The following is a 24,635-nucleotide window of genomic DNA, read 5'->3' on the forward strand; positions in this document are numbered from 1 at the left end:
TCCTGGTGAACTTCTGCCGCTGCACCATCGAGAGCATCCTCACTAACTGTGTCACCTTAAATCCATCATAGACCCACTCCTGGACCTAGTTTGCCTACAGAGCCAACAGATCTGGATCACTAACTTCCTGTCTGACAGGAAGCAGTATGTGAAGCCAGGTTAACACGTCTGACTCTTGGACCATCACCACTGGTTCCCCTCAAGGCTGTGTCCTTTCCCCTCTACTCTTCTCTCTGTATACAAACACTTGCACCTCCATTTATCAGTCAGTCAAGCTCCTAAAGTTTGCAGACAATACCACCCTCATTGGGCTCATCTCTGGTGGTGATAAGTCCGCCTACAGGTGGGAGATTGACCATCTGGTGTCCTGGTGCGGACAAAACAACTTGGAGCTAAATGCTCTAAAGACAGTAAGGATGGTTGTGGACTTCAGGAGGAACCCAGCCCCACCCACCCCCATCACCCTGAGTAGCTCCCCTGTAGACTCTGTGGAGTCCTTCCGCCTCCTGGGCATCATCATCACCCAGGACCTCAAGTGGGAGCTGGACACCAGCGCCCTCACCAAAAAGGCAGAGCAGAGGATGTATTTTCTGCGACAGCTGAAGAAATACAACCTGCCAAAGCCAATGATGATGCTCTTCTACACTTCCATCATTGAGTCCATCCTCACCTCTTCCATCACCATCTGGTACGCTGCAGCCATTCTATTTATATTACAAAATGTATGTATGTACACACTGTCACTTTAAGGAGTGGCACAAGCAGTTGCGTTCCGGTTGCTATGGGAACGGACCTCCGCTCGCTCTCAGATGCAATTTGGGAGAACACATGGAAAGCTGCTGTCAGGAAAGCTTCACCTGTCTTTCAGGACATTTTTATCTTTGTTACTTTCAGTCCCATATTTGGGACCTGTAACAAATTGTAAGGGCCGGTGAGGCCAGGTAAGGGACTGTGGAACCAAAAGCAGACTCAGAAGCTGATTAAAGGTTAATTAGGTTTTAATGTTGAAGAACACAAAAATAGGCAGCCAGGCAAAATCACTTGGTAGGCAGAGTCAACTTAGTAGGCAAAAAAAGCACAGGCAGCAGTACAGGCAGGGCTCAAGCAGATCTCCAGAGTGGCAAAAAACAGTAGGCAGTTAAAGGAGAATTCCGGTGTGATTTTGACCTAAAGTGTTTTGAAACATGATACCGAGTGTGAACGTATGTCTCATAGCCCATCTCGGCTTGTCCCCTGCACTCCGAAATCTGGCGCTAGTTAGCCGATGCTACCAAAAAGGGGGTCAATGGTGGTGCCTCGGCATCGGCATAGCCATGCAAATAAATCACCGTTTTACACCATTTACGAGGCTCAATGTATCTCCACACTTCATTGGTAGACTTCCGAGGGCCCTGACATTTAAAACGAGACATTGAGAACTTTGAATAAGCACTGGTAGTGTACTTACAAGACGATTTATACAGACAGTATCTTCACAAAGTTTAGTGTTTGCAGCCATCTTGAATTTAGTCACGATAAGTCGAGCGACGAGTAAGAATGAACAGGTATGATAAGGGATCAGATTCCAAAAATAATTCTGTGGAAATGCATGGATTACAGTTTCTTCCAGTAGCAGCAACTGGAATCCATGCATTTCCACGGAATTATTTGTGTGCCGCTGGACCGGGTTGTGACACAAATACACTTGTATACCAATATTCTACTGCTCTTATAATGTTAACGCATTAACACGGGGCAGCCGTGGCCTACTGGTTAGCACTTCGGACTTGTAACCTGAGGGTTGCCAGTTCGAACCCCGACCAGCAGGAACGGCTGAAGTGCCCTTGAGCAATGCACCTAACCCCTCATGCTCTCTGAGTGCCGCTGTAGCAGGCAGCTCACTGCATCGGGATTAGTGTGTGCTTCACCTCACTGTGTGTTCACCGTGTGCTGAGTGTGTTTCACTAATTCACAGATTGGGATAAATGCAGAGACCAAATTTCCCTCATGGGATCAAAAGAGTATATACTTATACTAATGCTATCATACTATAGACTATACTTCTTAGTCAACTGTACATATCTGTCTATACTGTTAATACTGCACACACTTATTTTTACTACTCTTATAATGTTACTGTTAATACACTGCACATACCTGTACTTGAATCTAATCTATGTGAGAGGCCAAGGCAAACTGAGAAGTGCTGCCATCAGGCCCCAAAGCCTTTGATGCTAGTGGGACTGTTTTGACCCAAGAAGTGTGAAAGACATTGTTGTAGAGCAACAATCCTTTGGTTTAACTAACAGACCTGCTAACAACTGTTATAAGTGATCTACCACAGCTTCTATGTCTGACACAGAGCACTGTCTCGATGGTGAACATATTAGCCAGTTGTCCAAATAAGCACACTAACGCCCTTCTGGAGCAGAGGGCTCAAAACTGCATCCATGCACTTCATGAAAGTGTGTGGAGCCAGGGATAGGCTAAAGGGGAGTATATTGAATTCAAAGGGTGAGCCTCTTAGTGCAATCCGGAGAAACCGCAGATGATTGGGGTGGACAGAGATAGTAGTCATCTCTTAGGTCTATGCTAGTGAATTTGTGGCTGCCTCGCTCTCAAGGCCTGGTGAAATTCCCAGGACGGTGGCTTAGAGCAGCATTCCACTTCACTTCAGCGTTTAAATTCTTCCCATGAATATCACTGTCATGGGACCACAAAGATGATCTGATCTACTCTAGGCTTGTACATTATATATTATATATAGGCCTACATGTATAGTCACATTTCATTTCAAGTTTCATTCGGTTCACTCAGTAGCCAATATATCTTGCATTATGTATGTAGTATGCCTAGTTCTATGTGTTTTTCAATATCTGTGCAGCCTGGAAAAAAACAGAAAGTATTCAAGAGACACAATTACTGTGAAAAAGGGGAACTTTATTTGGGTAAAAAAATCAACAAGTGGACAGATCTTCTGTCACATTTCAGGATATGTGTGTCATTCCTGCATGTTAAGATATAAGATAAAATCCAGAGAGCTCCATTAGTGATGAAGACTCTCCAGTCTCATTACTGCTGAAGGTGGCAGATCTGCTCGCAGCTTCTGGGAACATTGGTACAGAATCCACACCAATAGAAAGATGGCATATGCAGTGAAGAGTGTGGTGACTTCTTTCTTTAACGATTGTCCCTTCAGAAAAGTTAGCCACCTTGGCTCCTTCTCTGGCTCCTTCTCTACCATCTTTTTCTCAGCAGCTTTTTCCATCTCTGTCCTTCTGACCTCATCCAGCACCCTTCGCCAATCCACCTCTTTCTGACTGGGTTTCTTCACATGTTTTGCCACCAACACTTTGTATGGACTCGACTCAAGGAAAGTCACAGCTCTGTTGACATCACCTGAAGCTAAAGCTCCACTTTACATTAGCTTCCATAGCCTTTCGCCTCCTCTTTTCCTTCCACTGTTGTTCAATGAAATCTTCCAGACATGTCTCAGCCATTCTCAAGTTTCATCTTGTCCTTGGTCATCCATTCGTCTGTGATTGGAACAGCACTTTTCCCTAAATTAGTTGTTCACGCATTAGATTTTCTGACTATACATTAAATGATATTCATAGGAAGAATCTTAAGAGAAGTGGATTGGTGAATATCAGGGAAGCTTAAAGGAGCACTGTCGGTACGAAAACCCCCCGAAAACAATCGTTTTTACCTAGCTCGAGTTGCTAGTTCCAACAACTAAATCAGCCAGGCAGCTACAGCGTTACACGCTGGGGGCATGTTCGTGGACCCTCATGTTCATGCCCCCAGAGTGTAGCACTGTAACTGCCTGGCTGCTTTAACTTTTGGAACTAGCAACTTGAGCTATAACCGATTGTTTTCGGGGGGGTTTGTACCAACAGTACTCGGTGACTCGGTGGAGATCTATGTGAAAAACCGCCAGATTTCACCTTTAAAGCAGCACCATGCACATTTCTTTAACTTTAATATAACAGCTTCAAAGTCAGTTTGATGGTAAACCATTTTGTAATAAGGAGAGTATAACTATAAGTATAGATACTCTTTTGATCCCGTGAGGGAAATTTGATCTCTGATTTTATCCCAAACCGTGAATTAGTGAAACACACTCAGCACACAGTGAACACACAGTGAGGTGAAGCACACACTAATCCGGGCGCAGTGAGCTGCCTGCAACAACAGCGGCGTTCGGGGAGCAGTGAGGGGTTAGGTGCCTTGCTCAAGGGCACTTCAGCCGTGCCTACTGGTCGGGGTTCGAACCGGCAAACCTCCGAAGCGCTAACCAGTAGGCCGCGGCTGCCACGGCTGAGAATCACGCGCCCAGGGGCTTCTCGCGAGAATCATGAAACATTACCTGGTCAGTATCGTTGATCAAAAATTTCCAGGGGAAAAGCAGTTAGATTGCTCAAAATAGAGCATTTCAGAAAACAGATTCTTGAGGAAACCTTATTTTATAGAAATGTTTCATTCATGGAGATCTTTTTCGTTTGCAATGTATGCTTTATAAAATATTCTGTCTCGGGTTGCATTTTAGTTTATGTCAAATTCATTTTTGAATCACTTAAAACTAAATTAACCAGATGAAATTCCACATTATGTAACCTATGTATTACGTGTAGTTGAAATTCACCATGCATTTGGTGTCTGAATTCAACCACTCAAGTATAGCATACTCATATGTATCACAAATTAATATTCAGAATATGGCCAAGGCCATACAAGTATACACCAATGATTTCATATATAGATTTTTTCACAGATATTCATGTAATCCGCATAAAAACTTAAGAGCCTTCTGTATAAACAAATGGATGATGAAGAAAATGACAAATGAGACAAAACATTTTCAGTATTTTGTATTTTTATTTATGCTAAACTAATGACTACTTACCCTCTTGATTATTACTTGCTAAATAATCTTAATACCTGATTTCAACTTTCAATTTTCATAATGTCACTTTAATTTAACAGTCAAATACATTAAAGATTTATAATGTAACACTTTAGCTACACAATTTACACCCCCTTGCATTACTCCTCGGAATGGTCTTTAAGGCTGCAATGTGGTAATGTTCTCTAAACTATGCATTCCATCTACATTAACATCTTTGCATTAGCAGGACAGATTGGCTGGAAGGTGACTGGTCATGGTGATGATGATCTAATAGGGGATTGGTCCATAATAAGCAGTGTAGGCGGCAATAATTCCAGATGTGTCCATCATATCCTCACAAGCCAGGTTGGCCTCGCACACCTCTCTCAGGCTAGGGTGGAGTTAGAGTTAAAAGTGCGAGATGGCAAGAGAAAGAGGGCAGCATCAGGAATAGGATCATAATATCCCAGGTCAACAAAAACAATAAATAAGGTAGCACTCCTAGCAGACATGCATTTAATTAACTAATTCATCAAAATAAAAACACTGTTAATGAACAATATGGAACACCAATCTCACAATCAGACCATAATGCTTATATGACAACACAAGAGCAATTACGAAATTAGAGAGAGAGGGAAGGTGGTAGTGGAAGTGGGGTTAGGAGAAAACACACACACACACACACACACACACACACACACACACAGGCAGAGCAAGTGGTTTTGGGGTAAGCCTCGTGCTGAGTATTAACAGCTCCATTGCTGGTTCTCACCTCTCCAGCTGAGTCAATGACAGGCTGGCAGGGTCAGTGGTGCCAGCGCGCTTCTGCCGCATGAGAGTAGCAGCGTGGTCCCTGTTCACAAACACGCCTGGGGAAAATACACACAGGTGTACACACACACACACACACACACACACACAGACACACACATACACATACAAGCACACACATAGACAGACAGACACATGAATACTTGCACAGATAGATCTATTTAAATAAGGTTAAAAAAAGGTCACATGAAAAATGTATAAATAGACTCAGACATACAGACAAACATGCACATACTGTGTATAGAAATCTGTACATGAAAACATATTCACAGACAGACTGACTTTGTTTTTTATAGCATACGGTGGAAATTTGGTCTATCTTCATTTATATAGATGGATGCCAACTCAGTGTTGACAGTTGTGAAACTACTGCACCATACTGGAGACTGGAGACTGTCCTGACTGGTTTATGTAAACACATGCATTCAATTATGCAATGAAAGAAAATAATTATGTTTTTTGATAATCCCATAGTTTTTTCTGCACTAAGGGGGATATTGACGAAGACCGATGACAGTGAATGTTTTAAGCAGACTCACCTTCATCACTGGGAGAGTCAGACTTACTGACAGTTGAGTCAGAAGCCCCTGTAAAAAATAATTTACATATCAGAAATATTACAAAGAATACAACAGAAACACAATATATTTAATATAATGTTTACTTTTTGGCATTAAGCACATTACAATGTCTCCTCATATATGTTTTTAGTATAAATGTTAACCGTTGAGATTTATTTCTTGCTGCACAGTATAATGAAAGATATAATCTCACTTACCGGTACTTGCAGAAATGCAGACATAAGCAAGAGCACAAAGGACAAGGATGGCTAAGGTCTTCATTTCTGATGGCTCTTAAGTTGTTCTCTGGACTGTAGACAATCGAAGAATGACCAGTGCCCTCACTTTCTCCCTCACACCTAGGTCCACATATACACACACAGTTTATACTGATGCCCCCCACATTGGTCAGACTATATGATTGGTTGAGGTATCATGTAACATTGTACTCCCCCCACAAAAAAACAACAGAGAAACCCACACAGATGAACTAGTGTGATGGGTGCATGCGCACAAGGATGCATCCACATGTGCACACACACACACACACACACACACACACACACACACACACTTCATATGCAAGTATCCCTTCCATCACATATGTCTAGGCATTACATTTCTCCCCATTTCTACACCAATTTGCTGCAGTAGCAGATAATGGTGTTCAGATTATTTTGAATCCAATATGTGTTCAGCAACAGCTCTTTGGAAAAGTGCATCAGTGTTCAGCTATCATCAATGGCCTGCACAATTGTTGTATATCTGATTTTCACACTTCACCTCAAGAGGGCAGGATTTCGTAGGCTGCCCACACTCACCCGTTTCAAACCACAAACTAGGGGTTGGTGGAGTTCGTAGGTACCTAATTGAATGTGAAGGAAAGCCGCTGACTGTCATTATGTGACGGAGTTTAATTAGAGATTTTTCTCTTTGGAGTGAGCCACAACCATTTCCTATGTTAAGAGACATCAACTCAGCATTTGCAAACATTTTATGAGCACTTGTCATTGGCTTTGGGTATTTAAGCATGTGTACACAGTCTCATATAGGCACATTTAGCTCTCTATATAGTCTTTATGCAGCTGTCCATATGTGGTGTATACATTAAAAGCCTTTTTCTGGACTATGTTAGCATGCGTGGTGGTATATGAAAACAAATAGACTGACATACCACTTGCCCACATATCCAGTCAGGCAAATTTTCATGATTTAACTTTTTAACCATCTCACTGCTTGGAATTCTTTGCTGTCATAGGTTTTCTGAGGCCAGCCAGACAGACTGTCCACAAATCAGCCCCACGTAGGGAGAGATCACCCTTTCGCTCTCTGGCCATATCCACTTTATTTCGGGTGCGACATCGGCCTTGGCGATGTGGTGTGTAATTTTGCCGTCTGGTTCAGTGTACCCGCCGTGTATGTTTCAAAGATTTTCGGAGTTCAGAAAAATATACAGTAGACCATTACACCAGAGTTCTTCTTATGCATATTTTCCCATGGACTCAGGCTTCCAATACTTGAGCCAGTGGCTGTCTGGAAGCTATTGTGATTTTTCTCCAACACTCATCAAATTCTGAATGTAAATTCATAGCATGCTTCGTACAGTAGGCCTACACATATAGAGCATTTTTCATTTTCATTTAATGAAGGCCATGTTAAAATTGTGTATAGCAGCATCATGATTGAAATGAAAAATTGATTAGGTAAGACAAGTCTCTTTTCAACCATTATTTATTTTATGACATGGATGAAAGCACAGTCCATAGCCACACTGTGGTTTTGAATAAAAAGTTGTGATGTAGAAAAACAAATGCTCTGGAGCTATAAAGATGTGAAAAGTGTAAAAATAATATACATCAGAAGAGAAGAATATTCATTTCAGTATTGAGAGAGATAAGGGTATTCAGTATGTCAGTATTTATTTTCGTCACCTCTTTGAGGTTTCCCTTATACCATGAACCACGTAATATAGTCACATCTGTGTGACCACTAGTGGCATTTAATATCAGCATGTGCATTAGGCCTACACGATGGTTTCTAGTCATCTAGGTACCTCACCAATGGAGTTTGTCAAAGCAACTTATTTAGCCCCTTTAGCAAACAGAAAACAATACCCATCCCATGTATGATGTGGAATATGTATAGTGTTTCCTAGGCAACAGCAGCAGCAGCTCAGTATCTGCGGTAGTTGTTGACGACAGGAGCAGGAGCTGCACGAGCTGCTGCAGGTTGCCGAGTTCCAAAGTATGTCTGGTAGGCCTGCGGGTAACCATAGCGCATGGCCAGGAGTCGGCATGGGTTGTAGTCCTCACAGATCTCCGAGCGAATCTCTTGCGGGGACTTCAGTCTCCTGTGGTCAAAGACAGACAAGGGAGAATGTATTTGTTTTTATAGTAAAAATGATTGTGGTAAATCAGACTTTATGTATAAGGGAAAATTGGTGTTACTATACATGTGTGTGTGTGTGTATGCGTGTGTGTGTGTGTGTGAGAGAGAGAGAGAGAGAGAGAGAGAGAAAGAGAGAGATAGAGAGAGAGAGAGTTTGTTTGCTACCGTCGGTTGTAGTTGTAGTTGGTGTTGCCGTAGCCGTTGCCGTTGGCTTGGGGTGGAGGGTTGAAGCCACCTCCTGCTCGGGGTGGGATGAATGAATTGGCCCGGGATGGACTGACAAATAAATCTAAAAATGCATAAGGAATGACACAAATGCAAATTACATATCTGGAATTCAACGTGAGGATTAGTGTCAACTCAAGAAATACTGTTCCCACACATTAACAGTAATATCTGTGTGCTGTGGAGTTCATTCACCTTCAAAAGACTCGTGGCTCTCTTGGGAATCTGTTGGGGGGTGGGGGGTGGGGGGGAAGGGGGGAAACATGATTGATAATTGAGATTTGATGCAGTGTGATGCCAATCTGTATATCAGCAAGCAGCTGCTAAAGTTGGCACTTTGTTGAAGAGTTGACACAGGGCTGAAATGTGTGTGTGTGTGTGTGTGTGTGTGTGTGTGTGTGTGTGTGTGTGTGTGTGTGTGTGTGTGTGTGAAATATATGTGTGTGTGTGTGTGTGTGTGTGTGTGTGTGTGTGTGTGTGTGTGTGTGTGTGTGTGTGTGTGTGTGTGAAAGAGAGAGAGAGAGGGTGGAGACATTACCTACCAGAGTAGCAGAGTCCGAGCGCGAGGATGGCACACAGGGCCGTGCAGTACTGCAGCAGGGAGCTCATGTCTCCAGTCTGTCTGGCCACCGGGAGGAAAACACACATGAATATACATCACATCACAGCATAGCATGGCACATCACACAACTCCGCTTTCACATACTAGGAAGGGGTGTGGACGGCCGAAGGTGGAGTGGAAAAAAAGATTCATGAATGTGATAATATTCACACTTCATATATGACACACAGTAACAAAAAAATTATTCATTCACCACATAATATGCGTCCATATTGCTCACTATGAGGCACATCTACACATCTCAATAGTATTCTGAGTGGCTTTATGTAACCTCACTGGCTATTAGCTGTGTATTTCAAGCTGCAGAGTTTTACAAAAGTGTGTTTTTCCTCAGTTTGGAAGGCAGCTGTGAATCTTGCAGTTTCTGGGGTTTGTGGTTTAGGTGCTGAGTTTGCCAATACCAGCTTAAAACCTGAAGAATGTCTAGCCCTGGGCCAGAAATAATAGGAAACAAGCCATGTTCCCAATCATAAGTGACATCTTTGGTCAGGTGCTTGCACCAAGAGAGGATATCTGAGGTTTTGGAGTTATTTTACAATATTTACTTAACAGCGCTATATTCCAAATACTAATTTATAGCTGTGGGCAGTATACAATGGATCATTGTTCTCTGCAATATGGAGAAGAACACAGAGAGAGCACAGATAAGCAAGTCCTGAAACTCAGAGTCGTCAAAGACAGAGGCAGAAATAGTATAGGCATGGACACAGCTAAAGAGAGAGAGAGAGAGAGAGAGGGAGGCACTACATTAAATATAAAGGAGTCCACACACACTTCTTGATTCTTTCCTTTCTTAAGCTTTATATTGTCATGCTCATCTTAGACAGGCTTCTGAGCCAAGCATAACAAAATGAAACAAAACAAAGGAAAGAATCGAGGAGAGTGCAGACTCCTTTTTTAAGAATATTTTGATACATTTTTGTCCTGCACATGGGATGTTCATAATGACCTCTTCTAACCGGCCAAATGAAATATAGACAATGAAAAGGCAACAAACACACACACACACACACACACACACACACACACACACACACACACACACACACACACACACACACACACACACACACACACACACACACACACACACAGAGTAGCCACACAACCAAATGTCATTCACCTGTCTAAACACCCTATAACTCCCCTCCCCAGCCAAGTCCCAAGTGCTCCCTTCCGCCTGTCTGCCTGTTTTGGGGGCTTCTGTGGGTCTGTGTCTCTGTATGGGGCCTCTTGTATGTTCATGATGGTCACTAGGGACACAACTCAACTCATATCAACCCAAAACTCTATGAGTTTTCCACTCTGGCATATAAAGGTGGAGAGAGGGGAGAGGTTGTTTTTTTTTGTGGGGACGGGGAAGCATGGTGCTGACACCATCGTCTACCACCTCTTTTACACACATCTGGCATCAGGGAGCAACCAGCAGGTGCCCAGGGACTGCCAATAGTCAGCATGCTGACATGCCCATGTGCCCACCTCACTGGAAAAAATCATGCCCCGTCTACCGAGCTGCTAACATTACTGAAAACAGTTCAGCATCTCGCAGTGGCGAGGAGTGTTAGAGTAGTCATTCATTCTTACTGAACTAAAACTTTAAACCCTGAAAATGGAAGCATATTGAATATTGCACAAGGTAATCAATAAAAAAACGGTAAATTATAATGTCAGCATATGTAAAAAGCATTAAAGTATAGTGTAATGTAACACTGCTCAAAATCATTACTCCTGTCCTCCTGAGCATTACATGAATAAGTATAATGTGCTGCAGTCTGATGAATATGGATTGAAGCATATTTAGACTAGCATGTGGTCCCTGAAAAACCCATTGAATTGCCTGTGTCCAATTTCTGTTCCATAAATGTATTATTATGGGATGCACTTACCTTGAGATGAGAGCTGCAGGGAAGTCGAAGCTGGGCAATTTCTCTGATCTGGTTTGTCAGGTCTGTCCCTCCCTCTCTCTCGATTACAGGGAATATTTCTTAATACGGTGTGGCTTGGCTCTTATAAACGCTGCTTTACCCCCACCCCTTTGACCCTGTTCCCTCTTGCCCCTCTTCCTCTCTCCTCCCTTCCTCTATCACCCCCCCCCTCCTCATCCCAACCCAACCCCACTCCACCTACTCACTCAATCAGACCAAACCATTAGCTCACTCTCTCTCTCTCATTCCTCTTTAAAACACACTCTTCCCTGAAAACAAAAAACAACATAAATAATGAAATAAATAAGATGGAAAGGTGGAGAGCACTGAGGGTGGAAAACAGGGCACATCAAAGAGAGATGAATGATAAACAAGCCTAGAGGCCCTGTTTGTCTCACACCCACCACGGCTGCTCCTCCAGCTTGTCCTCGATGGGAGAATGTTCTCAAAGAGAGACCAAAGGAGAGAGAGAGAGAGAGGGGAAAAAACACAAGACAATGAACCCACAGTTCCTGAGTACCAGACTGCCCGTATCTGTCCAAGTCTGCCCAGCGTTGCAGCACCTCGCTGCCGGGCCGCGTGCCTGCCCGCCCGCCGGCCCTCTCTAAATGCCTCACCTGTCTGTCCCCGTTTCATTCGGCCTAACTTTGGGCGCCCTAAAATTGGACGACTCTGGGCAAGGCGCTCGGTGAAGGGCTTTGGTAAACATACCAAATTAGTGGAGATTACAGGGGAGAGAGCAGAGGCACACACACACACACACACACACACACACACACACACACACACACACACACAGAGATAAACATGAGGGCTCAGGAGCGCTCAGGGAGACATGAGGTTGGATGGCCTGGGCTGCGGTGGTGGTGGTGGTGGTGAGTTGTGGGTGCTGTCAGTCAGAGCAGAAGGGGAGACTGAGTGTCAAACTGAGGTCGAAGGGTGTTTTTTTATGCAGTGCTGACCTGGTATCTGCTGTGGATTCTCTAATAGAGGTATGAAATGTTCTCAGGCAAAAAACAAGCATCAACAGGAAGGAGAGAGAGAGAGAAAGAAAGAAAGAAAAAATATGGAAGAACAGAATAAAGATACAGGGCAGGCTCATCTGGAATGGCAAGAGAGAATAAGCATCTGTGTGTGTTTATGGTATTTTTAATGCGCTGTTGTTTATGTTGACTTAAGAACCTTGGCAGAGTTTCAGATGATTTTTGCGCCAAGCACGGGTTTTTTGATTTAAGCATTTTTACCCCCAGACGGACAGCAGACAAAAACGCATACAAGGAAACTGAAACTGTAGAAGGAAGGAAAGACAGGGAATGAGACTATAAAGAGTTAATACGGCCATCAAGAGTGAAGGATGAATGAAATCATGGAAATATTGACAAGAATGATGCCCCTCCCTTTCTACACCTCATGTCTTTCTCTCCTTCTCTCTCTCTCTCTCTATCTGTCTCTATGTATCCTCTCTCATATGTCTCTATGTCTTCTCTCTCTATGCCTTTCCTATCCTTGGAAGTAACTCACATTAAATGTGTGATAAATTTAATACATTTTATGCAAACTGTTCAAAGTACACTCGTGTTTACTGTTGATACTCCCAAACTCCTCTCTTCCTGCTCTCTTCTTCTCCCCCATCTTAGTTCTGTGTTATGCAATTTGCTTCTTGTCTGCCAGTTACCACCTCTCTCCCACTTCAACAAATATTTAAAAATTAAGAGGGTAAAATCTGAACCGCATTGCGAAAGGCAGGAGTGTATTTTGACAAAGTGGCCGGTGCCAGACATGAAGAACAGGAATGAAAAACAAGATGTAAAAAAGTCATGGCCTGGTAGTGACTAAGAGAAACACCTGTGTGTTTGGCTTCAGGGACCAAAACAGAGGAGCAGAGGACTCTCTGAGTCATAGGAAGAGACAAAGAAAAATAGGAATGGAGAGAACACAGAGGTATAGCGGATGGAGATGTCTCATAACCCCCCCCCTTTTTTCTTTCGACCATCGCTGCCCACTCTGTCCACACATCCATAACTTCGCTCATCATCACCCCTCACTTTTTCCAACTCTGTTCTGGTAGCCCTCTGTTTTTGTCCTGTGCCCTGCCTTACGTATCCACACACATCTCTCAAAATACACTACTATGAGCCATGTGGATGTCATACATACCTAAAATAAGGCCAGTGTGTTTCAGAATGACTTAGTCTTCTCTTCTTCTTTCTTCACCTCTCTTCTGGGGTTTTTGCTCCTCTTCTTCTACTTATCTTTTTCACTTCTCTCGTGTTGTCCTCTCTTCTCAGGATGTCTTCTATGATGTTGCCAGATAGACAGATGCCATGCTGATGTTACTACGGGCACTCTTTATTCACTTCTGCTCTTTAAATGGGCGAGAACCCTCCATAAGCACCGAACCCCAAAATAAGCCCATTTGCCAGCGCCCAAACTCAATTCACTGCGTCCCTGGCTTTGGCAAGGAGTAATGTTTTTCACAGAATTTTCATTGTACTTTTATGATTTTGCTTTTTGATTGTGTGATACCACAAGCCTTTCATTAGACGCAGCTTTTTTATTGCATTTTGCCTTCCTACGGAGGCTAAAGCGGGCGTTCAGGCAGGAGAACACCCAGCAGTGGACACCATTAAGGGGATGAGTCAGTGAGCGGCCTTAGCTAATGCCACAGGGACATATCCTGAGTCAAGGGGACATTTTTACAAACCAGCACAAACAGCAGACATTACCCATGATCCTCCTTTGTCAGAGCCAACGACTCTTTTGGTTGGGTAAGTCCCTTTGTGATGGAAGCTCTGACCATCACTATATATTTAGGGTTCGCTAACCCAGGCATCCATTTATATCAGACTGCAGAATTCAACCCATATTGTTCACCCTGCCAGAAAAGCTATTTTCTGTATGGAGACTAAGAAAGGTGGAAAGCTGTTTTTCTGTATGCAGACTAAGGAAGGCGTTAGACCTTCACACAAGGCATCCATGCGCAGCAAGTTCCTTTTGATGAGGTGCTTAACTTTGCCTTTTACCGCAGTCTGGGATTAGTCTGTATTGGTGCATTTTACATGGCTTCTGATGCAGCTGTTGCTAGAAAACCATGAAACAGGCAGGGAGGGAAGAACACTCTGGGATTGCATAACCTATCCTTGCCCCCACCCCTCCTTGTTCTTTGATTTACTGTAAGGTCATTTGAGTCCATCGCCCCTGATCAGAAATTCTTCTGTGTCGTGACACTGGCCCGGCATGTTGTGTCAAGTTCGGAAGGGCTGTTCTTTCTTGTATTTGTCCTCCAGACATGAAGTTTTCCATCTAACAAACAGAAAAAACACACGCATCCAGCCAGATGCTGATCTGTTATCCTGTTCTGGATCTCACTCTGTAAACAGGAATAGATTTTCAATATGAGTGTTTGTGAGTGTGTGTTTTAAGACAGCATAACTGATATACACAAATCTCAAATTAAACAGAGAAGGATTATGTGGGTTTTATTTTGCATGATCTTGTATGAAATTGCTAAAGTGTGTGTTCATCATTTCAGAGGAAAAGAAAGTTCAGACAAACACAAGAATCTCTTGAGTTTATTTCTATGTGTGTGTGTGTGTGTGTGTGTGTGTGTGTGTGTGTGTGTGTGTGTGTGTGTGTGTGTGTGTGTGTGGGCGTGTGGGCGTGTGCACCAGCGCAAGTATTTGTATGTGTATGGAGATGGAGATTATCGTTTCGTCTGCATTCCTGAGATTTGTGTGTCCTGTTTCATGTCTGGGTGCTGTCGCCAGCTCTCCAACTGAAGTCATCCCTATACCCATGATGCACCGGGGCTTCTCTACACCTGTTTGGTGCCAATGCTAACAAACTGGACCAAGAACTGCCAAAAACTCTTCTCGCTGGTCAGCAGTCCGATATACACACACATGCACTATCCACAAACAGACTCTTACAGTCTGAATGTCACATGCATGTGTGCACTTGGGCTCATATGCTGTTTCACACATATGCACTGTGCTCACAACTTACACACTTACACATACACATACATACATACATACGTACACACACACACAAATGACTCCAAGACACGCACAGGAACTAATTGTCATATGCCCTACTATTTCTTGATGAGTCCTTTTTAAGAGTCGTGATGTTTTTTCCACAACAGAGCTTTGTATTCCATTTTAACTGCAATCAAAGAGACCAAGCCAGCCCTATAGAAATCTCTAAGCATTTTTTCCCCTAAAACCCAATTCCGCATTGTGATTGTTAAGGAGGGCCACAAACACACAGCCTAACTGCAACAGTATGTTCATCTATAAATAATCCACTCTTTTTTTCATTCTTTTTTTGTTGTTGTCTCCCCAGCCGTCCTGCCCGAAAGGCCTCTTTTCTCACTCTCTGTTTTGAGGTATGCTTCATTTTGGCTCCGGGATCCTACTAATTATGCTTCGCCAGTTTTGGCGTCTCACCTCACTCTTTTTAGGAAACTAAGTGCACACTTCATTGCATGCATTTAAACTTATGTCTTGATTTGCCTTTCCTCTTTCTGTCTCTGTAGGAACAAAGCACACATGGGAGCCTTTTGTGTGTGTGTGCGTGTGTGTGTGTGTGTGTGTGTGTGTGTGTGTGTTTACTTTGTTATTATGATGGGGCCTGACATCAGAGTGTGGGCGTATTGTTTAGTTTCTTAATGCGGTTTCTTAATTCTTTTGTCTTTAAAATGATATTTTGTCCAACTTGGATTACCTTCAAAACAGCATTTGATTAAGCACATAGGCTACAGGCATTAATGCAGAACAGATTTGTCCCTCCCTATTGCCTACAGTACTGAAGGTAGTTTTCTACTCATTTTCTTAGATTTTTTTGGCATTTCTTACGAACTGCATGATTACACGGCAGATTTATTGTCATTACATTTTAAAATCAAAATTACATTTATAATGTCCAACCAGTAACTGTAATTGGATGGAAAACTTAGCGTAAATGTACAAAGCATTAGGAGTTGGTGACCAATTGTTTTGGGTGAAGCAACCCCCATGGCCCAGGCCTTGAAACGGACACTGTGATATGAATCACTGTGGAACCTACACTAGAGATCACCACCACACACATTTCAGCTATCACTTAGGCCTATGCCCCCAAAAGGTAAAATTGTAATGTCATATGCAGCAGATTTCTTTGTATGCCAAATCCCACCACATCTTGCCATGACAGCCTTCTCTTGACATTCTAAGCTACTGATTATGCCCCGTAAATGCTCTAAGCAATGCCAAATTCTCAAATAGTATACTGATCTGCATCCAACTCACTCATCAATATCCATATATTATTGACAGTTGCGTTTTGCAATAAAAAATCGGTGCTACGTAGCTCGAGTTATCTCGAGTTATCCTAGGCAGTCACTTCCAACAGGGCCCGAAGTTAAAAACAGCTGGAGTTCCCCTTTACAACTTTGGCCACCAGGGTCTAATCTAGATCTGCATTGAAAGCAATGGAAAATAATATTTATGGCGGTGAGACAATCTGCTTCACCTAATTCTTTGTTTCACCACGGGTGAAGGTAGTACTGTTTCACATTCACAGATTGTAATACAAAGTTGGATTCAGGAAAACAACCTAAGATTTGTGACCACATTTCTGTTTCGAAGGAATAAAAAACATGATTTTTTGATTGTTTTTGTAACCTTTTGACTTGGTGGAGTACTACTTTACCTGTAGTCTTATAGAAAGCCAGTATAAAGCCAGTCATATATGACTGATGATTCACAGATAACGCACTTGCCTTCAAAAAGCCCTACTTTGCTTGACTTCAGAGAGTTCAGCACTAGTCTTCTCTCTCCTTGCACTCTGTGTGCATATGCATTTTGCTTTTACTTTCTGTTTCTCTTTCTCTTGTGCATTTCTCACTTTTGGTCTGTCTTTCTGACTCTGCACCATCTGTCCCTTTCTCTCCTTCTCTTTTCTCTCTCTTTCCAACGCTCTCGACGGCAGACAGCTGTGGTCTGGATAATCACATCTGTTCTACCACTAACATAACACACGGACACATGTGCCTGCCCACCAAGTGACATGCAGTAAGCTTCCGACCCACAGATCGACCATACACACACACACACACACATGAACCATCCACATATACTATATTTATACCACAACATCGATCAAATTACATTCTGACAATATATAGGCACTGGAGGGTATTTGCTCTCTTCACTTACAGAAGATTTTGTAGTTATTGTAGTGCATTACTCTACAACATTGTCTATGCCTTGTTGAGGGAATAGACTTTGCCTAAAACTGGTGGTATTCATTGTTGCCAAAAATGTGTGTCCTTCCTGTTTTTCACTGTAACTGATGCGAGAACATCTGTCTGGATCTTGTCTGATTTGGAAAAAATTTAGTGGCCAAAAAGAGAAGAGAGTGCAATTAAAAAAAAAAACAAGAGTTCTAACACCCTTCCTCTTTTTTCTTCTCATTCATCGGTTATTAGTTGGCCTTGCACCTTGCTTGGTCTTGGATGAGCTGTCTTTTGTTCTGTCTGATTGTTTTTTTTAAATTATTGTTTCCATTTGTCTTGCCCTGAGCATTGTCTTGAATTCCTGCAAAAACAGACCAGCTTTGACTGCATGTTTAAATTTACACACAGCACATGCTCTCTGGATGCCTTTGGTTTTTATATACCATTCATTCAGACATTGCTATAGTTCTGAGCGGGACAGTTCACCTTTCTTGATTATCTGTCTATACTTGAAATTGACTGCCCTGAAATGTAACTTGCTGTGATTTTGTGTTTGTCTGAGAGTGGGTAGTGTCTCATATTCTTACTTTGTATCTTCCAGAATGAACTATAATCCTCCGAGAAATTTGAGAAATGCATGTGTGGACTGGTCAGTATAGGAAGAAACAAGTGGTGTAGTAGAGGACATCAAGAAGGTCCCTATTGTGGATCCTCAAAGTCCCTTGTGTAAAACATTGGTAACACTTTATAATAACTACACACAATTCATCATTTATTAAGCCTTTGTTACTTATTAGTTAATGGTTTGTTCATCATTAGTAATTTCTAATTCATCATCAGTAAAGCATTTGTTCACACAGTTATAAATAGTTTGTTCATAGTAAATAAGCCTATATCTTAAATATGTTTATACATTATTGTTAATACTTAATAAATGATGCAATAATATGTTTTTGATTAAGTAATATTTCCATTATTTGACAGTTGTTACATACACATGCACTAATGATTTGTTAGGGTGAGGATACATATTTTATAAACCACTTCCTAATACTATAATTAATAATTAACTCAGGAGTTACAAGTGGTTAGTTAATGATATTTTGTGAGCTCATCTAAAGTGAGGATGTTTTATGCCTTGCAACACATTTACAAATGAGTTATAAACTTTACATTGGTGGACGCTGGGGTTTGAACCCCCAACTTTATGGGTTACTGCATGTTAACCCGGCTCCCTATCCACTACACTAACTCTGCCCAGTGGTATTACAACAGTAAATTCAAAAATATAATATGCGTGTTTACTATGAACAAACCATTTTAACTGTGTGTAAACATGATTTATGAGAATTAATGTAGGAATAATGCTTTACAAATGAAGAATACAGCATTTAATAATAGTTTACAGATGTTTAATAACAGTGTGTAGTAGAAGAAAACAGAAACTCTTGCATAGTTGTAGGGGTTTCTATCTGGGCCAAGGTGTAGTGTATAAGGTGCTGGACTAGCATGCAGTAGCCTGAAAAGCTGGGGGTTTGATTCCCGGCTTTCACTGTTATGTCAATGGCCTTCAATTTAATTGAAATTTGTACATCGTTTGTCTGCTAAAGGTATGAATGTGAATGTAAGCTTTACAACTCATTTGAAAATGTGTTGCAAGGCATAGAAAGTCCTCACTTTAGATAAGCTCACAAAATATCATTAACTAACCACTTGTAACCCCTGAGTTAATCATGAATTATAGTATTAGGAAGTGGTTTATAAAATATGTATCCTCACCCTAACTAATCATTAGTGCATCTGTATGTAACAACTGTTAAATAATGCAAATATTACTTCATCAACACAATATTATTGCATCATTTATTAAGTATTAACAATAAGTTACAAACATATTTTAGATATAGGCTTATTTGCTATGAACAAACTATTTATAACTGTGTGTACAAATATTTTATTTATGAGAATTAACATAGGAGCAATGATTTACAAATGATGAACAAAGCATTTTGTAATAATTTGCAACTGGTTTATAATGGGAAAATGATTTAATTTATAAGTGGTTGTTTCATTATTTATTAAGTATAAATCATGTATTTACAAACATATTTTTTGGATGGGCTTATTTTCTATGAACAAACCATTTATAACTGTGTGAACAAATGCTTTAATGATGATAAATTATGTATGAACAAGAAATGACTAATGATGAATAAACCATTAACTAATAAGTAACAAAGGCTTAATAAATGATGAATTGTGTGTAGTTATTATAAAGTGTTACCAAAACATTTTATTTTCCTTTACTGGGTCCAATAGTTGCGCCTTTTTGGCAAGTGTTCAGGATGCTCTTTGACCACTGCAATGGCAATACATAGCTTACAACCTTGCAAAAACTACATAAATGAGAGGTCAACAGCATGTTGTTTTCCTGAACAAGTTGTGTTAATGGTAACAGGAATTACGATGGGTAATGAATAGCTGGGTAAAGTGGGTATTAGTCAACTAGCATGCATATCACATCAGTGCATGTTTGCCTATTGCAGTCACAGCAGAAGCAGCCAAAACTGGAAGTTCCCAAATTCCAAATTTTAACAAGAAAAAAAAGAGCAACACATGATGGCAGTGAAGAACTAATCAAATGACTAGGTGATGTGTTTAAAATGTACATGGCACATTGTTGTTTTTTCTGTACACCATGCTTACACCAAATTTAAAATACCAACTTAAAACAGTTATATATCACATTTTTGTGCCTTGTTGTAGTATTTAGTGCAATTGAAGTTGGTTGTTGCAGTAGTGTTTTGTGGTAATTGATAGGCCATAGGACCTTATTTAGTCCAGAGGATTGCCTTCTCTTCTAATCTTAAAGCACCACCCATTTCCCAAGAATGTGCTCCAAAGAAGAGTGTTGTATAAGGACGGAATTCTTTATCAAAATCAGGCAGAGGACAAGATGTCCTGAACTATACACAAGCTAAAACGCTCTGCTTCACCTGCTTATCATAGAAAACCGTAGCCCTTGACAACATCTTTTCAGGTAAGATGTAATGCCTCACTGTTTTGTGTGCCACTGATGCATGCTCCATACCACCGTGCTCCATACCACCGTGCTATACACACAAATGAATGTATGGTGAAGGTGCACCACTGATGACAACTGAAGATAACTAACCCAGAAGAATAACAAACTTATTGGAATCTTTCAGTGTAGGCCAGGGGTCTCAAACTCAAATGAGCTGGGGGCCAATTCTGCCAACGTCATCTCATTGGAGGGCCGGCTATTTTTGAAAATGCAATGTTCTTTTTTTCAAATACCACACAAAACTGCAAACAGAAAGTAGTGTTTTTATCTAGTTTTAGACACTAGCAACCTTAGCTTCTAAATAAAATAATAAAATAAATATTAATACAAATTATAAAACAAATAAAAAAGCATAAAAACAGGTATGTGTGTGTTTCACACCAAATAAAAATATTTTCCTCTCATAACTTTTTTAAACCTGGAAAACTATAGGCGTCAGGGTTAAGAAAGCAACACCATTGGATTTTTATATCAAAATTTCAAAAGGCCATGGCTTGAAAGTGGTGAGAGATAAAGTCCTACTGTAAATGTAAAAATCTTTGAGTAAAACAAAAGTTTATGAAGGGGGTAAATTTACCCATCTAATTTGCCACTGGATGGCAAGCACCTCAAATTATGCACCTTTCAGTAAATACTGGATGAACATATTTGAGCAGAATTACTTTCCTTTTTTCATATTACCCACATAACAAATTAACAGGAAAACACCTAAGATGTATACCAACCCCTAAGATGTATATGGTTTCTAAACCACAAGGCCTACAATAAAGTATTCTGGTCAAATCAGTTCCTATCGCGGGTAATCTGAGTAGGCTACCCAGAAGTTTGCATCATATTGCGGGTGACTTTGTAGTTTAGAGCCCTATTTCTACTAGCCCTGCTGTCTGTACCACGTCCATTACGGACACTATCATCACGATTACCACTGCAACCTCCAAGCTATGTTGGGCAGAGGGTCGAAATAAGCATGGTATGCTTAGTGGACACCGTCGTACACGCAGACGCACCTCCATTCAATAGACCAGCGGTTCCCAAACTTTTTTCCCCGCGGACCACCTTCTACATCCTGACTCGGCTCGCGTACCCCCACCATCCAACACATAAAAAAGTAACTCATTCTATTGACGCATTCCAGGCATCGTTGTTTAATTAGCCACCCTACATGATGCTCTCACATTAAAAAAAAAACAGTGTGGAGAACCACATTAGTATGGTTAGGTAGCATCTCACTGCAGACCACGCACTGTGGCTTTGGGCAGTCTGTCTCCCAATCCACGTGAAGCCTAGGCCTATGCCTCATCATCCTTTCGTTTTCTTCGCGCAGTCTTTTCTGTCTCGTTCTTTCTTTTATCCCCCTGCGCTCCATCTCCACCTTCATTAGTCTGCCCCCCATCCCATTCCATCGTTACCTGTGTCCTGCTCTGTTTCTCTCGCTTCTCCTCTTCGATCGCTTTAATTAGGCCTTTTGGACAGTGTCCCTGTTTTTAGACAGTTTTCCATGTTTACACAGCCTTCTACCTAGCCTATACTTCAACGAAACTAACACGCTAGATATTCTGGCTGCCCGCAGGAAATCACGTGTAGCCTATTGTGTGTAGCTTATTTTTTTATGAAAACATACCCTATTATAGAGTTTACAAATGATTTTCTTTTAATTTCACATTTCCATATCATTATAGCCTGATTCGAAATTATGTATTATTTATGAGTATTAATTAATTAATCATTTTTAACTCCTTTCCGCCATTGCCCTTTTCATCTCGCGTACCCCCTAGTGGCAGCTCACGTACCACCGGGGGTACGCGTACCACAGTTTGGGAATCCCTGCAATAGACGATCGACCATAATCTCCAAAAGGATCTTCTCCTTCAGATTTAGAATAGGTGAATAACATAGCCTACCTAAGACTTCATCACACGTAAACATTTTTCAACATTTGGTGTAGGCCTATTTCTGCTTAATTTCTGCTTGAATTTATGCAGCACATATGACCTGCATCGCTTCCGCGTCATTACAAATGCACGTCTTTGTGTTTCTCGCGTGTAATACAAGTATTTCCTGAAAACTTTGCGCACTTTGGGTTTGAATGAAGCTCTGGATGTCTAGCACATAGTGGAGCAGAGTACAAATGAGATTTGTCACCGTACTTGGAACTATCGTCTATTTTAATCAGTATCGTTGTTTGCCGCAATTAAAAAGTCTCAAGGGCCGGATTACGTTATTATTTTGACATACGTCGCGGGCCGGAATTGGGCCGGACGCGGGCCGGATTTGGCCCGCGGGCCGGGTGTTTGAGACCCCTGGTGTAGGCCTACCAGTAAATGTATAGTGAAGGGAACATAACACTCAACATAATCTTTTTGAACACTTGAACCCAATTTGTGCATCTAGCATGAACTTGACAAGTCAGACTGTGAAAGTGTCAGCTTCTCTCATTCTCCCTCTCCCTCCTCCTCTTTCTCCACACCCTCGCCCTCGCACTCACACTCCCCCTGTTTGCTGTGGCTTTCAGCGCCCGTGCCAATCCTATAATGCATTGGTTGTGGCCTCATTTCCTGTCCGCCGCGCACCCTCCGCCACCCGCCTCTCACAGGAAGTCTGGCCTGAGGGCTTGGCACGAGCCAGCTCATGCCCACTTCTCCGCCCGTGCCACGGCGACAGCACGCTGCCATGCCAAGTGTGTGGGTGACCCGAGGAAGAGGAAAGAAAGAGGGAGAAAGGGAGAGGGAGAGAGAGAAACTCAACAGAAATAAATATGAGGCAAAGCTGTATATAAAGCTGGTCTTGCTTAACTCTCACAGCCTGTAGGTTCCTTATTAGCCCACTAGAGGTCCCCTGGCCCTGGAGTGATGAAAACATATGCATTATTCATAAACACCTTAATTAGAACCCACACACTGATGTTAACTAGGAAAGCACAACTATTAGCTATGAAACATGGGTGTGAACCTCACAATTAAGACCATTTCCTCAAGACACAAGCAGAGTAAAGGTATCAGGATAAGGATTCTCCAGAACTTAAGGCATGGCTCCCTCTACTGTATGTTAGAATGTGCAATTGTGCAAATGGTGTCTGTGGTCAAGTGGAGTTTGTATTGAACTGGTTTTGAATTATAATATTGTATGCAGATTTTATATTGTTTTAAGGTGGATTTCAAAAATGGGTTTGAAATCTTAGGTGTCTAGTATTCAATGAAATACATCAGTTTGAGAAGTTATTTTATTAAAAAAAAAATTTAGTACCAGTTTCAGAGTCAATGTCAGTGTGAATTTGAGGTTAATGAACCCTGAAAAAGATCCCATCCACTTATCTGTCTTTCTGGGTCTATTTGTCTGTCACCATAGAGATGCAATATGTAGGTATACAGTATTTAAGGATCAAGATTGTATTATCATAATAAGGTAAACAGTACCAAATCAATTAGATCCATCTTTATTTATATATATTTCATTATATACTGTAAGTATAATGAAATTCTTACTTGATGAATGCTTCTTCACAGACTAAACAATTAACATTTTAAGTGCAACACAAAGACTTTAGCACAAAAAAACGTAGTTTATTTTTTATATGGAGGTTGATGTAGCCTGGCATCTGCATGCATGGAGCTACCCATGTCTGCAACCCCCTAATAGGATCTCACCATGGAGTCTAACTTTGTCCTGGCGGCACTTTCACTGCATGCCTTCTTTTAAACCCAACATGTGAGTCACCTACAGCAGCCTGCCGGTGTGTCACAGAAGCCACAGAGGTTAAAGCGCTGGCTCTTCTCCAGACAGAAACAGAGGAGTGGGAGGAGGACAGGGGGACAGATGGGCACTGAGTCCGTGAGAAAGAAAGGCAAATAGCAAGTCTGGCTCTGAGTTGAGCGCCACTTCCATACTTAACCATATTAGTTGAGTGCCACC

At 41.6% G+C, this 24,635-nt stretch overlaps 2 protein-coding genes across 3 annotated transcripts; both read right to left on the reverse strand.

Annotated features, from left to right (window-relative positions):
- Positions 1–4,837: 4,837 nt before the first annotated feature.
- bglap (bone gamma-carboxyglutamate (gla) protein) lies at positions 4,838–6,705 on the reverse strand. The gene is made up of 4 exons (XM_076266856.1): positions 6,480–6,705; positions 6,241–6,288; positions 5,643–5,739; positions 4,838–5,258 (listed from the first exon to the last, which is right to left on the reverse strand). Exons 1-4 carry the CDS (start codon positions 6,541–6,543, stop codon positions 5,156–5,158), a joined length of 312 nt encoding a protein of 103 aa, XP_076122971.1. The 5' UTR covers positions 6,544–6,705; the 3' UTR covers positions 4,838–5,155.
- A 1,269-nt stretch (positions 6,706–7,974) lies between these two features.
- Positions 7,975–11,526, reverse strand: mgp (matrix Gla protein). 2 transcript variants are annotated; one of them, XM_076265394.1, is made up of 5 exons: positions 11,383–11,526; positions 9,417–9,496; positions 9,070–9,099; positions 8,815–8,938; positions 7,975–8,611 (listed from the first exon to the last, which is right to left on the reverse strand). In XM_076265394.1, the coding sequence occupies exons 2-5, from the start codon at positions 9,481–9,483 to the stop codon at positions 8,434–8,436; spliced, it is 399 nt and encodes a 132-aa protein (XP_076121509.1). In that variant the 5' UTR covers positions 9,484–9,496; positions 11,383–11,526; the 3' UTR covers positions 7,975–8,433. The 2 variants fall into 2 exon arrangements, with proteins under 2 accessions (XP_076121509.1, XP_076121510.1); XM_076265395.1 differs by having other exon boundaries at positions 9,417–9,492; positions 11,383–11,489.
- Between the last annotated feature and the right edge of the window lie 13,109 nt (positions 11,527–24,635).

The sequence above is a fragment of the Alosa pseudoharengus genome, unplaced genomic scaffold (genome assembly GCF_046254945.1).
Source record: "Alosa pseudoharengus isolate Yale_2024_CS ecotype anadromous, Long Island Sound unplaced genomic scaffold, YU_APseudo_1.1 YU_APseudo_1.1_scf_4, whole genome shotgun sequence".
NCBI classification, from domain to species: Eukaryota; Metazoa; Chordata; class Actinopteri; order Clupeiformes; family Clupeidae; genus Alosa; species Alosa pseudoharengus.

Excerpts from the sequence above, each read along its gene's own strand:
- bglap (XM_076266856.1), bottom strand. The coding sequence starts at position 6,543 with ATGAAGACCTTAGCCATCCTTGTCCTTTGTGCTCTTGCTTATGTCTGC. Across the intron at positions 5,740-6,240 it reads TGACTCTCCCAGTGATGAAG|GCGTGTTTGTGAACAGGGAC; the intron begins GTGAGTCTGCTT and ends TATTTTCCCCAG. Across the intron at positions 5,259-5,642 it reads TCATTGACTCAGCTGGAGAG|CCTGAGAGAGGTGTGCGAGG; the intron begins GTGAGAACCAGC and ends ACTCCACCCTAG.
- mgp (XM_076265394.1), bottom strand. The coding sequence starts at position 9,483 with ATGAGCTCCCTGCTGCAGTACTGCACGGCCCTGTGTGCCATCCTCGCG. Across the intron at positions 9,100-9,416 it reads GCTCGGACTCTGCTACTCTG|ATTCCCAAGAGAGCCACGAG; the intron begins GTAGGTAATGTC and ends ACCCCCCAACAG. Across the intron at positions 8,939-9,069 it reads GAGCCACGAGTCTTTTGAAG|ATTTATTTGTCAGTCCATCC; the intron begins GTGAATGAACTC and ends ATGCATTTTTAG.